This window comes from Typopeltis vanoorti, chromosome 16 (genome assembly GCF_054136105.1).
Source record: "Typopeltis vanoorti isolate ZY-2024b chromosome 16, IOZ_Tvanoo_1.0, whole genome shotgun sequence".
In the NCBI taxonomy this organism is placed as follows: Eukaryota; Metazoa; Arthropoda; class Arachnida; order Uropygi; family Thelyphonidae; genus Typopeltis; species Typopeltis vanoorti.
Genome location: NC_143564.1, coordinates 25,079,565 through 25,099,054, shown reverse-complemented (window position 1 = coordinate 25,099,054; position 19,490 = coordinate 25,079,565). Strand labels below are relative to the sequence as shown.

Genomic DNA, 19,490 nt, shown 5'->3' with positions numbered 1-19,490 from the left:
CAATTTTTGCTTTAATGTATTTAAGAGCTGTAACTACAGTGCTTAAATGTAATAAAAAATGTAATGTAATAACAAATTCCTGATATGTACCCTCATGGGCTGTACAAAATATGATAGTACTACATGAATCACCATTACTAACTTCCTATCTACAATTTTCCTCCAAATCAATCTGTTACCTGTCAAGACTCCAATTATCAAATCTTATATTTCTATCTTCTAAGGCACTTTTTACTGTATCAATCCACTTATATCTTGGTCTTGCTCTGGGTCTTTTTCCTGCCAACCTGGCAAATGTTTTGCTAATAATTCTTCTCCCATTCTGTTTAAGTGACCATACCACCTGAGATTAGCTCTGCTAACACATTCCTGACATAATCATAATAATCTCTTATAATCGTCTGTATGATAATAATAAAAAAAAAATTAATGTTATTTTAAAAACTTATATAGAGAAATAATATCTATTGTTATTGTATATATAGAGTATAAAAGTGCAAAAAAACAAACAAAAAACTGTAATAATCATCATTGTTAATATTATAATAATATATGTTGTAAACACTTATTATTATTATTATTATTTAAAAATATTATGTACGTGCAAGTATCTGTTATGCACAATTGTGTTCATGTAATGTATTATAAATATTATATATAAATCATAAAGTTTGTTTGATTGAAAAAAAAAAATATTATGTGACACCTCCAGGGAGTCCAAAGACTCATCGAGGGAGGGCACCTACTCTACAGCACTCTCTCCACTGCTCAACCCACCAACTGCAGCTACACCAATGCCATCTACCACCACCACCACCACCACCACCACCACCACCACCACCACCACCACTAGTATTTCCACAGACAACCACAAACATCCATGCCCACAGTGAGATTTGAACCTGCAGCCTTTTGGCTGCAGAGTGGATATGCTAACCACTCGGCCAATCAGACTGACAAAAAGAACTGGGTTTGGTTATGTTGTCCTGGCTATTCCTCAATGCCTAGTCATAGATGCAATCCCACTACTGCATGACAGGGAAGCTTTTGCCTGCTGCGTTTATGCCCTGGGCCATTATTATGAGATCTCCATGGAGTAGTAGATTATTGCAAACTGTTTTTTCACTGAAGCACAACATATCCCTCATATTATTATCATTATCAGAGACCTCCATAGAGTCAGTGACTCATCAAAGGGAGGCAGTAGATCACCCACATTGGATGTCATACCTTTTCTTAAACTCACTACTTCAAAAGGCAAATTGTTCCACTTTACAAGGCCTTGTAAAAAGGCAAATGACTTTTGTATCCTTACATGCCGGTTCAACATTGCAATTATCCTCTGAGTTGTATTTGTAATTTTTCTTATGTGACCTTTGCCATTCAGAGTCCTATGATATGCCATAGAAAATCTCATCATGCCGAAGTGCATAGTTTGACACTTACTATTAATTGAAAGCCATTATCATTTGCCCACATTTCCAGCCTGTTCAAATTATTGTGTAAGTGCTCAATACCAGTAACATCCCTGATATATCTTCTATCGGATCCTTCCCAATAGCATTTATGTATAGACTGACTAACAATGGTCCAAGAAGTGATCCCTGGGTACACCACTGGTTACCTTAAATTTGGTAGAGTCACACACATCTTATACCACCCACTTTCTGAATACCTATCCATCAGCCACTCACTTATCCGAGTCAGTAGTATATTCCAATTCCATATTCTCCAATTATGCAACCGCCTTTCAAGTGGTATCCTATCAGATGCCTTAACAAAGTCTAAGTATCACAGTGTATCCATTCCCTTCATTCAACTCAGCTGTAACATTACCTCCCTTTCATAAACTGATGAAATCTGTCAGCTCATTTCTGTAAGCAAATTCTTACCAACCTCTCTAAAATCTTCACTACCATGCCAGAGATACTGATAGGTCAGTACTTAGGCACATCAGTTTTTTCAGCATCCTTGTATAATGGAATTATCATACATTCCATGCCAGAGATACTGATAGGTCGGTACTTAGGCACATCGGTTTTTTCAGAATCCTTGTATAATGGAATTATCATACATTCTTTCCATTCCTGTGGTATTTTCTGAGCTGAGATCCAAGTTATACAAACATGTAAAAGACCTAGCCAATTTGATTGAACACTCCATCAGCATGCGTGCTGATATTCTATCTGTCCCTATCGCTAAATGCTTATCTAGTGTTGCTCATCCGGTGTTGCAGTAGTATTGTGTAACACGTTATACACACTTGATAGATCTTAGTGAAATGAGCACTCATTATTTGAAAAATCACATCTGCTTCTGACACAAAGTTGCCATCTACATTTATTAAATTTATTCTTCCACTTTCTTTTTTTTTTCTTTACTTGCAGCATAGCAACAAAATTCTTTTGATTTACCTTTAGCCTGCACAGCGAATTTCTTTTCATACTCTGATTTAGCATTCTGCACCATGCTTGTAACATTTTAATGTGTTCTTTATATATTTTCATAACTCCTCTTACTCTTATTCTTATAGTATTCCTTTTCCACGTCATTCTCTTCTTATTTATGGATCTCTTACTTAATTAGATCTCTTTCGCATGCACTTCACTCCTACATTATTTGTTCTTCAAGCTCTAGGGACACATTTAGATACTACCGCATTTAAGCACTGTTTCAAAGCTTTCCATTCAGTAACCAATAACATTGTAATAAAGATAGTATTCTCCTAATTTTGTCATCATTTCCAGCTTTGTAGTTCGGCCATGGAACCTGTCCTAATTGGAAAATCCACATAGTAGCTACTTCCAAAAACAGCAGCTACTTCCTGTAACAATAGCAACTTTGCTAATTCTGTTGTTGATTTCTATTAATTTGCCATTTTCACTAAAAAGTATGCCTAAATAGCTGAAATGCTTCACCTATATATAGGTTCTCCATTCAGGATAGATAGAGTTGATATTTTTGATATTTCTGCTCATTTTCATTGCTTGCGACCTTTTTATTGCAGATTTTCATGCTAAAATTATTACAGCAGTTATTCAATTTAGTCAAGGAATCTGCAGACTTCAACTGGATTTATTTAAAAGTACACCATCATCTGCATAAAGTAAAGAGCTGGGATTATCTAGTACATATCTAGCACACTTTTCTTTGAACTCATTCACAGTCAAAAACAGACTATGGCAACCTATTTCACTCATTCACTACTCTTCAAGCAAAAAACATAGTTCTCACATCCTTGCTAACTACACTCTTACTCAGGTTCACAATAATTTGAGCTACCATGGTCCCACTACCACACCTGTTCTGAAAACTTTCCGTAAGAGATCTGGGGTTGATGATTGATAGAAACCTGAAGTTTAGGGGACATATTGCAAAGGTGGTGAAGGTAACACAGAGGAACAGAGGACTGCTGCTATTATGAGAAGGACACTGACCTGCAGAGATAAGAGGGTTATCATTCCGTTGTATAAGTCTCTGATCAGACCACACTTGGACTATTGTTCTCAGATTTGGTCCCCAGGATTTGAAGGGGATAAATTAACTGTGGAAAGGATACAAAGATGGATGACAAAGATGGTTTCAGAACTGTACAAGGATAGTTATGAGGATCGGCTGAGAGAATGTGGACTGCAGAGTTTGGTGGATAGAAGAAGGAGAGGTGATATGATTGAGACTTTTAAACTGTTGAGAGGTGGTTACAGGGTTGACACTGGGGAGTTCTTTCGCTTGGTTGAACAGCAGGAAGGAGTGATGACAAGAGGCCATCCCTGGAAGTTACGAAAGGAAACTGTGAGCAAGAGGGTAAGGAGTGGTTTCTTTGTGTAGAGGGTGGTTGAGCCGTGGAATGCATTGCCTGATGGAATGGTGGGAGCAAGAACGGTCAGTGATTTTAAAGAGTGGTATGATAGACTTTGTGTTTCTCAGGGGGAGACCTCCCCTCGATGAGTCTTGACAGACTTTATGTCTTAGGAAGGACCTCCCTCGATGAGTCTTTTGACTCCTTGGAGGCCTGAATAATAATAATAATAATAATAATTAACATCTTCAATTTCGATATGAGGTTTAATACCAATTTCCTTCATAATATGATCCATATACATCATGAATAACAGGATAGAAAATGTTCACCTGGTTTATTACTATTATTATTATTACGGGCTACTTCAAGGAGTTCTTAGACTCATCCAGGGAGGTTCTAAACATCACTTCAAGAACTATCCAACATTTGTGCAATATCTAGCGCACTTTTCTTTGAACTCATTCACAGTCAAAAACAGTTCAAGCAAAACACATAGTTCTCACATCCTTGCTAACTACACTCTTACTCAGTTTCACAATAATTTGAGCTACCATGGTCCCACTACCACACCTGTTCTGAAAAATTTCCTTTGAATTAATCTTGTAAAAACCCTTAAGTAATTTGCATGTCTCAATCATATCACCTCTTTTCTGCCTCTCAACCAGTTTCCGTAACCCATAAATCTTCAACCTGTGCTCATAAGATTCATTCCATAGACTTGCTACCATCTTGATCACTCGCCTCTGGAACCTCTCCACCTCCTCCTCCTCATTGCCAAGAAAAAACCCTGGTGCCCAGATCTCCAATGCCATAGTCAAGTTGGGGTATTATCAAGGCTCAATAAAGAGGAATAATAACCTGCTTGTCAAAGTATTCTTCAGTAACCAAGTAATCTGATGAGCTGCTTGAGCCACTTTTGCTATGTGTCCTCCTAAACTTTAATTCCTTATCTACTAACACTCTCAAGTCTCTGGCTTCATCAGTTTCCTGGAGAACAGTTCCAACAGTGTGGTAAACATTGAACATATCAGCTGGTAATCTTTTCACCCCAAAATGCATAACCTTATACTTTGCCACATTAAACTGTTACCCACTCTTCTTTACCCAGTCTGTCGATCTATCCAAATAATTGCTCTATCCAACTTTGCATCATTGGCAAACAATTGAACAGTTCCTCTCAGATCCTTTCCTATAGGTTAATGAACAAATTAATCAGTAACAGTCCAAAATAAAGAGCCCTGCAGCATGCCACTAATCACAAGCATTCTTTTGGACTCTACTCCTGAAAAACTACTCTCTGATATCTTTCCATCCACCAACATCCTATCCACCTCACTAACCCTATATCTATCCCAATGTGCTGCACTTTTCTGATTAGAATTCCATGTGGTATCCTGTCAAAGGCTTTTGCAAAGTCCAGCAGTATCACTGTAAATCCATTACTTTTATCCAACTCAGCTGTCTCTGTACTATAAAACATAAGCAAGCTACTGAGGCAGAACCTACCCTTTACAAAACCATGTTGTCCTCCCCATACAGTATCCCATTTCTATCTATCCATTCCTGTATTTTGCTCTTGACCAACTTCTCCAGTACCTTGACTACAACTCCTGACATGCTGATCGGTCGGTAATTTGCTAAATCAGTCTTGAAGCCTCCTTTATGCAATGAAACTATTTCCCCTCCCTCATTCCACACTCTCAGGACTAACTCAGAGCTGAGACTTAGATTAAACAATATGGTCAAGGGCAATGACAATTCCTAGCAGTTTCACATAAAACTCGAGCTGGTATACCATCCAATTCCACAGCTGTTTTCATGTTAAGATTCTGTAATATGCTATGCACCTCCATTTCATTTACCTCAGTTCCCAAATAAGCCTTTGCCTTGTTCCTGCAATATCCCACCTGAATGATGTACTCTTGCAAAGTGTTCACTTAGTAAATCTACTATTTTGACTGATTCAGTTGAAATAGTAGAATTACTATCGTTGTGAAAATAATTCAGGTGCAAACTTTGTTTACTTACACTTGGATAAAGGATTAAACCAAGTATATAATTTCTTAGTATCTTTAATTTATAGTACAACCAAGTGAAAAAACTTCCAACAACTTTCTCTAATCCAGAGTAATTTAATAATAAGGTTCAACACCTTTTGGCATCTTGTATATGAAAATATGACTTCTACATTTCTTCAACCTTAGTATCACCTCTTGGTCTGGCTCCCACTGAAGAGACCTCAATAAAGGTTGAAACTGGTGCAGGTTAGGCTTGGGTTCTGAGAGGCTCTGCTTGGGAATAGGTTTTTGCTTATCTCTGAGTGGAGCCACTGCTGTGATTATGGCTCTGCTTGGTAGTGGGGGTGAGCCTGCCACTGGGTAGAGCCCATGCTGAGCAGCTCTTCTCGGTGATGGGGCGAGCCTGTCACTGAGTGGAACAACGTTGAGATGGGCGATCTTTCAGGATTGCCTAATTTTTAGAGCCGCTTCACCTATATAAAGGTTGAAACTGGTCTGGGTAGTGCATCCCATAATGCATAGCATTATACATGTCTGCAAGGAGATGTGCTTTGCATTATGAGATACCATCCTGAAAATACTTCAGGTGCAAACTTTGTTTGCTTACACTTGGATAAAGGATTAAACCAAGTATATAATTTCTTGGTATCTTTAATTTATTTGTTTCAGGTTATCTTTAGCCTGCATTCCTAATTTCCCTTCATACTCTGCTTTTTACCTTACTTTTTGCCTTTCAATAACCCCCCCCCCCCATTATTTTCTATCTATTCTCCCTAAACACACTATACTTCATATTTTATCCTACTAACTATGTCATCTTCGTTATATATAAATCACTAGTTACCTTCTGGCCTGTGCCTTGTACTGTTCATGTGCCTGCTGGTCACCTTTCTCCTTAAATTCCCTGCAGAATTGTTTCTTTTTTTGTAGCTCCAGCTTAATGATAATATTCATCCATTTAACTCCCACTTGATTTACTCTCCTGACTCTGCCATTACTTCCCTCAAATACTCCTTTACCATTCCCATACCCTATCAATCCATTTCTTGCAGGTTTACATGCCATGGGACCGATCCAAGCAATCTCATAAGCCATAAGCTTGTCATATCTACCAGCCCTACAGTTCTACATATACCTCATCACTTTCCAGATCAAGACCACATGATCACTCTCACCAACTGGTGGAAATATGGTCATATTCATTATAGACAAATTCTCAGATACAATAACTAGATTGAGCACTTTCGAACCCTAGTATATTCCATCACATGATGTCCAGGTAATTATCCCTTAGTAACTGAATAAGTTCCATTTCCTTCCTGTCATCCATCCTCTTCCATCCAATCTATGCTCCCAAAGTTGAAATCCCCCATAATAATACTTGACCTCCACCCATTGAGTATATTTGCCGATGCATACTATCTTCATCATCTTTCCCATCCCCTGGTCTATAGCAGCGTCCAACTGTATATTTTGTTCTACTGGCCTGTAATTTAATTTTTCTCATTTGGTTGCAGTTCATTGGCTATCCTCAAGAAAATCCCCCCCATTATTTTATATCTATTTCTATCCACATTTTTCACTTCATTCAACAACACTTTTTCCAGTCTCCGAACACCAAATCCATTCAGATGCAAACCATTCTTCTTGTATAAGTCCTTTCATCCTTCAAACTCACTCCACACATCCACCACCTCCTGCTTAACCTATGCATTGAGTCATTTGCTATTATGATCCTCCTTCTCAGCTCTACTCAGTCTTACTGCAGCAACACTCACTGTCTTAATTCTTTTCACTCTTTGCTTTAGTTACTTTCAATAATTCTTTCATGTCCTCTCCCATACCATACTGTTCTCCTTTTAAATCATTCATTCCAGCCAATACGATCATCTCTTTCACTCTACCCTTTTGTGCTCTGATAGCCTAACATCATTAATTTTCACACTCAGAAAATATATGTCAATCTCTCTCTCTTCGATCCCACCTTTTATGATTGAATCATGTATAAGACTCACTGCTTAATCTCTCTCTCTCTTTCAAGCCCTCATTTCTCTTATCTCACATTTCTTTCTTTTGTTATCAGCTGACCCACTTGCCATATGTTTCTGCATTCATTCCATCTCCCACTTCTCCCTGTGTATCACTCCACATAACCTAGCTATCTTCCTTATTAAAGCCAACTCTTCATTCTTTACATCTGTCATATTATTATTTTGATCAAAACTTTTACTCTCTCTCTCTCTCTCTCTCTCTCTCTCTCAATAGATTCACATTTAATCTCTCTTTCAATCCTATCTGCTGTTACCTTACACACATTTTCAAGCATATTCTGAGTTCCTCCACTACTTCAATCTTGTGACCTGAGACACAAATTGTGTCTTATACCAAACTGTCCTTCTGTACTTCCTTCAATTGTAACTGCTGAGTAATATCTCATATATAGAGTATGTACTGCCTGATATAATATCCCCTTTACACCATATAATTAGCAATTTGAACAGCTTTACTCTTGGCATCTTGTCTTATGCCTTTTTTAGATCTACAGTTAAATACAGATCTTTGTTATATATAAATATTTTCAGGAACACTCTGTACACATTTAGTTTTCCCTTTCCCTTTTTAGAGCTGGGTACTACAAAAGCCCTGCTCCAATCATCTGGAATTTGATCCTCTGGGCAGACCTTCATGCATTGTAGCCACTTTTTTCACTTTATACATCCACATTATAACATTTTTTGTCAAATATCATCCCAGTTGCCTTTCACGTTTCAGGTTTTTGATTAATTTTTTCCTTCAAGTATTGATATGCATTCCTGTTGAGTGTTTTATAACTAATGTTTAACTTCATTATAACAACAGGTGTGTATGAGGAGGAAGTAAACTGAATAAGAATTTGGCAATAGGAACTGACAGGATAGGCCACACATGGACTACTGTGCCCAGATTTGGTCACCTGGTTTCCAACATCTCTTCATTCTTTTGAAAACCAGATGACCAAATCTGGGCACAGTAGTCCATGTGTGGTCTAATCAAAGCCTTATACAATCGAACAAGAATCTCCCTACTTCTACAAATTAGTGTCCTCTGCATCATTCCCAGAAGTGTTTGTGTTGTCTTCACAATTTTGGCAATGCATCCCCTAAATTTCAGATCCTTATCCACTGTCTACTCTGATATTTACTCTGACCACAACCTATTATTCATAGAAATAAATGTGAAACTAAAGAAAATAAAAGAAGTTATGAAAAGGAAAAAATGGAACTTACAGAAATTAAAAAATACCAAGGAATTTGGAAATAGATTGGAGAACGAATTAGAGGAAACGAGTTTTGTCAAAACTGAAGATCCAGAAAAGAAATGGGAACAAGTTAAAGAGAAAATAAAGAAGATTGCAGAAGAAGAAATTGGATATGTAAGAGCTAAAAGAATAAAAAAAAAAACCTTGGATAACTAATGAGATGATTTCTCTAATGGAAGAAAGAAGAAAATTGAAAAATAAAGACACCCCAGAAGGGAAAATACAATATAGAACCCTGAATGACAAATTGAGAAGAGAAGCAGAAAGAAGTAGAGAAGATTGGCTTAAAAAACAATGTGAAGAAATGGAAAATTATGAGAGAGGGAAGGTATGATCTTTTATATGAAAAAGCAAGAAGCATGAATCACCAGAGAAATGGAATTCGAGCTAGCAGCATAGAAAATAAGAATGGAGAAATCATAACTTAAGAAGATAAAATCCAAATTAGATGGAAGGAATATATTGAAGATCTATATGACAAGGAAAATAGACCAAATGAGTTACCATTAGAAGATATAAAGAAGGTAAATGAAGATGATCTAGGCCCAGAGATTTTGAAGACAGAAGTAGAAATGGCCATTAAAGAATTAAAATATGGAAAGGCAGGAGGAATAGATGAAATACCTGCAGAATTCCTGAAACAACTACAGAAGAAAGGAACTGAAGAAATAACCAAAATAATAAATTTAATTTATAACAAAGGAGAACTACCAAAAGATTTTATGACCTTAATATTTATACCTATACCAAAGAAAAGTAATGCAGTGAACCGCAAGGGTTTGAGAACAATAAGCCTCATTTCCCATGCATCAAAAATACTTATGAGAATCTTAATGCAAAGAATTGCATCTAAAGTGGAAGAATTTCTTGGAGAAGATCAGTTTGGTTTCAGGAAGGGTAGGGGAACAAGAGATGCGATTGGACTGTTAAGAATAGTAAGTGAAAGAAGTCTGAAAGTGAATAAAGAAGTTAATATCTGTTATATAGATTTTGAAAAAAGCTTTTGACTTTGTAAAATGGGATAAGATGGTAGAAGTAATGGAAAAGATTGGTATAGATTGGAAAGACAGAAGGCTAATTTCACTATATATGGGACAAACTGCCATGGTGAGAGACATATATGGTACAACAGAACCAGGTATCATTGGACGAGGAGTAAGACAAGGCTGTTCTCTGTCACCAATTTTGTTTAACATGTATTCCGAAGCAATGTTAAAAGAAGCACTGGAGAATTCAGAAGAAGGAATAAAGATTGGAGATAGACATATATTTGCAATAAGATACGCAGATGACAAGGCATTACTATCAAATACTGAAACAGGACTACAACATCTGTTGAACAGATTACTGGAATCCTGTATTATCAATTATGGAATGAAAATTAACATCAGAAAAACAAAGATAATGAAATGAAAATAGCAAGGAAAGAGGCAAATATGAATATCAGAATAAATGGGGAAAAATTGAATCAAGTAAAGACATTTAAATATCTAGGAAGTGTTATTAGCAATGATGGAAGATATAAAAGTGACATAAAAGCAAGAATAGTGATGGGAAGAGATGCCTTTAATAGAAAATGGAATTTATTCGAAAGTAAAATGGATAGAAAAAGAAAAGACTAATAAAATGTTATGTGTGGAGTGATGCCCTCTATGCAGCTGAAACTTGGACATTGAAGAAAGAAGAAATTAAGATTTTGGAAAGCTTTGAGATGTGGATTTGGAGAAGGATGGAAAAAATCAAATGGACAGATAAAATAACTAATGAAGAGGTCTTAAAAAGAGTAGAAGAAGAAAGAAGTCTGTTAAGGAGAATAAAAAGAAGCAAGGGAAACAACTGGATCAGACACATTCTGAGAGGGAATGGAATCATCAGAGATGTCATCGAAGGAAAAATAGATGGAAAAAGACCCAAAGGAAGAGTAAGGAAAACAATGCTAGATGACATGCTGAATGGAGACAGGTACACAACCTTGAAAGAGAAGGCTCAGAACAGAAGAGAGTGGAAGGAAAGTTTCTGCTACTAAAAGAAGAACTTGCTCAATTGCAGAATACTCAAGAAGAAGAAGATCCACTCTCACCCCAAGATCTCGTATTTCCTCCACCTCCAACAATATATCCCACCAAGCATAAATTCTACATCCCATCTTTGTTTCCCAAATTTTAAAACCTTACATTTTGCAACATTGAACTCTCATCCCCATTTCCATTCCTAAACACTCAATTCATTCAAGTCTTTTTGTAAGGCCACAACATCTTCTCTACTTTTCATAGTTCATCCCAACTTTGCATCATCTACAAATTTCAGGTCGACATACCCTTAGCTGTAAATATTTACAGATTTATTTTTATTTAACTTTTTTTTACATATTTACACATATATTTATATGCACTAGGTCTTCAAGAGGGAGGTGGTAATATTTAAGCAATAAATGATACTTTCCTTTAGAGCATGTTTCCACTGGTCAGTGCTTCAGTTTTTAGAATAAACAAAATGAGCATTTCAGAAACTCAGATTGGTACAAAAGACTTTCTTTTCAATAGAAATTGAAACGAATTTGTGTAAATGTGTGGTTCAGAAGGATGTGATTACTACATTTTTTTTACTTGGAAAGTGTCAAATGGTTTGCCAGTGATTGTTGTGAGTGCTTTGTCAGTGAATGAGTTCAAATAAGTGTAAGGATTGTGTCAATAATGGTTAGTAAATCCTCCATAATATGAGTGTTTGACTCATGGAGCTGCCTGAGAAAATAATAATAATTTTTATTTTATTTTATTTTTTGCCAGAAAGAAGCAGAAGATGCCTTAGAAGAGGCTTTACCTGTCTTGGAAGCAGCACGTTTAGCATTAGAAGAGCTTGATAAATCTGATGTCACAGAAATACGGTATAGCATTTTTCTTTTAAATATGAATATAAATTAAACAAATTACTAACTGTTTGAGAAACATAAATGGATTGTAAACAGAAGAGCAGTATTTAACCCGGCACTGATGAGGTGGGAAAATGTAACAAAAGTGGTAAAGCGGGGTCCCACAGACTCACCCAAATAATGTAATGTATTATAGAAATCCATATCTTTTTAATCAATGTTAGTGAATTCTTCCTCTGAAGATTCTTCCTCACAGTCTTGTTCTGTATCAGACTCATGGTTACTGACTACTTCTAAATCAATTTCACTATCATCATCTCTGCTAAATGGCTCCTCGTCTGTCAAAGCGTCATCTGTAAGTTGACGTAACCTCTGTTCTTCCTGCTCGTAACTCATCTGGTAAAAAAAAAAGATATTATTCTCAAAATACTCTCTATATATTTATGAAAATCTATTATTTTCTTATAGTTGGTATGTAAAAATATAGAAGTCACAGCAGTAATGATAATATTTTAGTAGAATATACATGAAAACAACTTGTGTTTCGGAAGTAAATATAGTCACACTTTTGGTAAGGTGGGGTCTGGTGGACCTCAGCACACTTTACACCTCTGCATACTAAACTTGCTTGCATACAACAGCCTGGCATCGAGTAGCAGGTTACAGGAGGGGAAGCTATATTGAGGCATGACTCACTGCCATGCATTTTAAAAAAGTTATAGTCAATTTAAAATATTTGGGGTCTGTGACACCCCACCTTACTAACACCGGGGTTAAGAAAAGGAGAATACAAGTGTCACAGAGTTCTTTCCTTTGGCAGCTTCTCTTTACTTGCATATTGTTGATATTGTGAATGTACAACAGAGAGAATAATAAAGAATAGCTGTGATCTGTGACCTACATAGAATTTGAATACACTAAATTAAGAGTAGCAGAGATTCTATTTTAAGGTTGGCAGGTGTATTATTGACTTATTTTAGGACATATTTTAGAAACAAGGTCTTTGTAACATTAGAACTGCCAAGGTTTTCTAATTATTATTATTATCCTAAGATCACGAGGCTCCATTTGTCATATACACAGCTCATCGTACCGTGCCATAAACACATTCAAATTCCCTGCAAACACTGCACTCTCAGGCAATGCATTCCAATCATTCACAACTCTCCATGCAAAAAACCTGATTCTCACTCCCTTGTTCACACTCTCCTTATACAGCTTGCAGGAATGACTTCTTTTCTCTCCCAATCAACCACCATTTTATGAAGAACCCTTCTATATTAATGCTATAAAAAACCCATACCAACTTGTACATCTCTATCATATCACCCTCATCCTCCTATTGACTAGACTGTGCACATTGCATCATCTCAACCTTTCTTCACATTCAACATTCCAGAGTTCAGAAACCATTTTGGTCAATCACCTCTTAGACCCCCTCCAACATCTCTTCATCCTTTTGAAAACCAGGTGACCTGGTTGTCCAGTAGTCCATATGTGACTTAATCAGACCCTTATACAATGGAACAGAATCTCCTTCCTTCTATAAGTCAGTATCTTCCACATCATTCTCAGAATTGATTGTGTTGTCCTCTAAATTTTAAATTCTTGTTCGCCATCACTACAAGATTTCTTATTTCCTCTACCTCCAACAGTATATTCACAACAAGAGTAAATTTTACATCCTATCTTTGTTTTCACATTTTAAACCTTACATTTCGAGAGTGACCACACAGTAATCACTGTATAGTCACTCTCACCAACTGGAGGGAGATCTGATGCCTTGTTTATAATAACATCCACTGATGAAATAATCAAATCCAAGACCTTCAATCTTCATATGCCCTTACATACTTCCTTAGGTAGTTTTCCCTCAAAAACTCAAGAAAATCATTTTCTTTACTTCTAGTTGCCATCTCATCATCCCAGTCTATATTTCCATAATTAAAATTGCCCATAATGATCATGCTTTTCTTATTTGCTTAGCTAATTTGATTATATATTTCATGGTCACTATCATCCACATTGCCTTCTAAAACAACATCTAAGTATTTCATTCTGTTCATCTCTATCTCACACCATGCTTCCTCAAAACCACTGCCACTATTTCTCCTTTCCATCTATAACTTTTATGGACATAACTCTTTTTCTATCATCAGTAGCACTCCACCTCCATTTTTACCTTTTCTATCTTTACAAAATACATCATACTCTTCAATCTCTATTCCTGTCAGGATGTCATCTTCACTCAACCATGTCTCTCTTATTCCAACAATTATTGGGTGAACAGACTCAGTCAATGCAATCATTTCATTTCATTTTTTTCTGATACTTCTAGTATTAATATACAAACGTAACTCATTCCTGGATCTATAACAAGTTTCACTGATGCCGCTTATTAGATGTGACTTCTACATATTTTCCTCAAGCCATCCTCACTACTGAGCCATCATCCCCTAATGCTATACTAAATGTGTTATTACTTCCAAGACTTTTACACCAGCTTAATGACCTTGAATGCAATAGCAGCATTTATATTAGAAGATCTGGACAGATCTGATGTTACTAAATAAGACATTTTTGACAATGGAAGCCATATCATTATGTTATTATTATTAACATTAGACTTGACTGAACTTAAATTATCTATTGTAATATTCTCATTCTAAAGCAATATTTACAGTTTTGAGTACTGTAACCATTACTGTTTAATCTTTATGTCCATGATATTGTCACTGGAATATGGCAAAATATTCAGTTGTTTGTAAATGATTCAAAGCTTGGCATGATTATTTGAAATCATGCTGATATTATTGCTCTTTGAGATCATTTGAATACACTTGAAAGGTATGAATGGGGGGGGGGGGGGGTCTGTTTCATATAGCTACTCATAAATGTAAGGTTTTGAAATTTGGGATCTGCAGATGATATGCTTCATACTGACTTGGAATAATATTGAGAGAAGTAATGGAAGCAGGGTATTTTAGGGTGATAGTAGATAGAATAACATTCACAAGTCATATTGCAAAGGATGTGATGACTTATGGATGTGAGACTTGGAACCTAAAGAAGTCCGATAGGAAAAGGATAGCTGTTTTCGAGATGTGGTATTACAAAAGGCTGGTGACAATATCATATACTGAAAGGAAGACAAATGGGTGGGTGCTAGATAGGATCAGTACAACTTTAAGTCTCCTTAAGGATATCAGAAGAAAGTTGAAATACTTTGGACACATTGAATGGATGGAAAGAGGACTTTTCAGTACAGTAATATAAAGTATAGTTCCCAGGACAAAAAAAAGAGGAAGGGGTAGACCACCCATCTCACTGATGGATGGATGGATGGATGGATGGTGTGCCTGGACTAACTTATCTTCTGAGAGTTGAAGCCTCCAGAAATGCATACAACAAGACCACATGGCAGGGACTGATGTGGCAGATCACTGCGCATCTAAGTGCCCATATATGACATCTGTTGATGTCCAATGAACAGATGGAGATGAATGTATTAACATATAAAGGTAAGAAGATTTCCCTAAAATAGTGAGGGAGTGTTCACTGTATTTCTGGAAGTTATATAAGATTTCAGGAATAAGGTCATGAGGACTAGATTGATCACATGAATAGTAGTGGGTGAGTTAAATTCTTATTTGATATATATTCAAGCGTTATTGAATTTAAGGGTTTGGTATGATAGATATGAATAATAATTAATAATAATAATTATGTTATCTATCCATAGATCTTTTGCAACACCACCCAAACCTGTCCAGATAGTGTCTGAGTGTATTGTTATTCTTCGAGGTATTAAGGAAGTGTCATGGAAGTCTGCTAAAGGAATGATGGCTGAAGCCAATTTCCTCAAATCTTTGATGGATATGGATGTTGATGGAATTTCTCAGTCACAAGTCACTGCAGTGAAAAAGCACTTAAAGGTAAGGGACTATTATCACAATGCGTTAGACTATAACAAGTAATAATATGAATAACCTGATTATATGAGAGTTATTATTATAGGTAAGCATAAATATTTATTATTATTAATTATCATTTTTTATGTGAATCTCACCTGCAGAAGTTGTAAACCTTTACACAACAGTAGCGTGAGTAAGATAAGGATGTATAATCTGGAACCCCACTAGAGAAGCCAAACAACGTATCGTTTTCAAACAACTCAAGCCTTGAACAGTATGGTGATTTCATATTATTATTCAGACCTCTGTAGAGTGAAATACTCATCATGGAGAAGGGGGATCCCTCTTCCAAACATACAGCTCATCATTCATGCCTTAAGTACATTCATATTCCCTGCAGACACCACAATCTGAGAGAGTGCATTCCATCACTTTCCATACAAAAAACCTGCTTCTATTCCTTTGTTCCCACCCTCCTTATATTCCAGGATGATCGCTTCTTCCCCCCCTCACACACACACACATACATACAGGTGCGCACATCTCCTGCCATTCTGTGAAAAACCTCAACTTTAATCTAATAAAACTCCCTTACCATATTATTTATCTCTATCATATCATTCCTCCTACTCTTATCCTACATTATGTGATGCAAAACAGTCGACCATTTAAAGATATTCACTTACATCTATGCCACAGTGAGATTTGAATCCACATCCAGTAGGTTGAAAAATGCCAATGCAAGCCACTCATCAAACCAGACCAATTAGAAATAGAATAAGAAAATTTAGAACAAGAATAAAATATCTGCTTCCCTTGAAGTGGAAATTCTGACATTTACTCTAGTAAATAGAAGTTTTTTTATGTTAGATGAACTGAAATAGATAGAAATGGTATTCCATTTCTATCTATTCCATAGATATTTAACTATGCTAGTAGTTAAATATGTGAGGGGTTGACTGACAATAGAAACACAAAACTATAAGCGTATGAAGATTACTAGTGGATATTCCTCACTGAACAGCAACTGTGGAATGATGTTGAAGAATGTCCAGAGAGTAATATCCAATTATTTGCTGATAATGCCAACTTAGAAAGGATGATAATGAATACAAATAGTAAGTGATAAGGAATGCATATCTAAATAACTTGAATAGAATAGTGATATGAACTAAAGATGACTATTAGTTCAATCTTGCACCAAGGCAAGGTTATGCATGTTGAACTTTAGAGGATAAGCATTATATTGATGGGAATTTCTGCATGAAGAAAGAGAGTTCAGAAACATAGCAGAAAGAGAGCAAGTTTAGTAGCCACATTGCTAAGGTGCCAAATTTATAATAATGGATAACTATAATATTAAAGAGAACACTACTTTTGCAGCATGATAGTAGATATTCTTCCTCTTTATGAGGTCTTGAATGGATCACATCTACAGTACTGTGTCAGCACTGATCAGCTGGCTTTCACAGGAATGAGGAGCAGTGAAAAGTATGCAGAATAAGTCCTATCCACACAAAGCTCAGTAACTACCATTCATTTTCCTCGTCTGTCTTAAGAGCCAATATTTCAGAGAGCTAGCATTACCTTAGTCAATCTTCTCTGGAACCTCACTACTGGTTAAATTCAGCCGGGGTCCTCTGGCCCAGCACTGGAACTTTTTCATACACCGGGCCCGAACCTGGAACATTTTTCTGTTTTGTGACTTTTCTCCCTTTAATTATGCCTACATTATTGTGTTATTAATCAACAGTTATTTACAGTTTTTAATGTGTATATAAAGTCAATATCAACAGTCACATGATTAAGAACGCATGATGAAAGAGATGGGGGAGGTTTGGAGCTTCCTGTAAGGCATTATGTTGCAGCAATTGACAAGCAAACGTTGCAGCGTGGTGTAGTGTAGTGTAGTGGAATTTTGAGAGACTCATAGCAATGTTTTGTCTTTTCTGGTTGGCAACACTGTCAACAACAGTCAGTAACCAACAATAGAAATTCAGATTAGCAGTTGTTTATCAGAGCTCGTGATTGTGAGAAGCACAAAGAAAATAATATAATATGTTTGTGTTTTTGTAGGCCTACTATTTCAATTATGGATAAGTACATGAGTACCTTCTTTAAACGGAAAAATAGCTCGGATGACAATGATAATACAAAATGAATTTGTAATAACAGTTTGTGTGTAGTTTCTGAAGAGAAAGAAGTCTGTAACGAATCCACAGAAACACGGGATTCCAATCAGTTGCAATGTGATAATATTAATATGTTGAATGAAAGGAAAGATTTGCCAACATACTGGACACTCGACCAGTGGATAGCATTCAAAGGTGAATACAATTGATTATTTTGTAAGAATGGAGAATTGGGGGTGTATAACATGCAGAAGTACAGATCCTAGGCACAAGTTCTTCACATTAGGGTATTCACTTAGCATCGGAGTGGATAAATGGATTAATATGTATTAAAGGGGAAGGGTCTAAACAATGCCAACAAAAGCAACTCAGAAAGAAAATTTACAAACATAGAGATGCTAAATCTCATAAAAGTGCAGAAGCAATTATAGAAGTAAAAGTGAGAATTCATTGTGACACATTGTAGAAGAACAGAACTCTTTAGCTCACAAAATCACATGCCATGGGTTTCTACAAGCCTTTGGGTAAGCCATGATATTTTTGTGCACTTTCTGTACATTTTACTAGTTATATTTCAAATTTAATTTACTGATATGAGTAAACGCATGTTTGTCTAACTTTATTCATGTTGGAGGCTTAATGGAATAATTATCAGCACTGAGAAAGGATTAAAAATAATTTTAAGCCATCACACCTAAAGAAGTTCTGGTATTGGATATTATGTACAAAATCGAATGTGGAATATGTCACTTAGCTCCAGAAACAGCCAATAACATTAGACTTGACGTAGCTAACATTCTCTCCTGGTCATCACCTCCATGAATGAATTTATCTTCCAGACAACTCTCTGCCCTCAGAAAATTACAGAAAGAAAAAAAGTATTGTCATCACCAGAGCTGATAAGGGTAATGCCACTGTTGTTCTTAACGCCTCAGAATATAATCAGAAAATGGATATTATTCTCTGTGATTGTGCTACCTACATACCTCTTGAACACGATCCCACAAAAACTCAAGTTAAAAAATTAAAAAAAAAACTTCTTAAAAAAGTGGCCTCCTGAGATTACAAAAAAACTCAAACCATTCAGTTCTCATCCCCCCCATATATATACGGTTTACCTAAAATCCATAAACCTAATTCTCCTCTAAGACCTATAGTAGATGCCACCAATGCACCTTGCTACAAATTGTCAAAGCAGCTAGCTAACTCTTTGACCCCCCCCCCCTCACTGGTCTTACCACATCTTTAAATCTCTACCCACTTTAAAAACTTCATTGAAAATCTTACTTTAAATAGTACAGACATATTGATGAGCTTTGACATCATCTCATTGTCTACCAATATTCCCCTAACCGACACCTTAACACTCTTAAAAAACGTTTTTCCCTCTGATATCTTAGATCTCTTTTCCTTTGCCATCAACTCTAGTTATTTTTCTTGAAAGAACAAAATCTACA

General features: G+C 36.2%; 1 protein-coding gene across 1 annotated transcript in view; it reads left to right on the top strand.

The window, feature by feature from the left end:
* Dhc98D (Dynein heavy chain at 89D) overlaps positions 1 to 19,490 on the top strand; it is a 1,285,966-nt gene that overhangs the window by 896,032 nt on the left and 370,444 nt on the right. The window contains exons 46-47 of the mRNA XM_090406627.1: positions 11,905 to 12,002; positions 15,730 to 15,922. Coding sequence (XP_090262753.1) covers positions 11,905 to 12,002; positions 15,730 to 15,922 — 291 coding nt within the window. The remainder of the gene's footprint in view (positions 1 to 11,904; positions 12,003 to 15,729; positions 15,923 to 19,490) is intronic.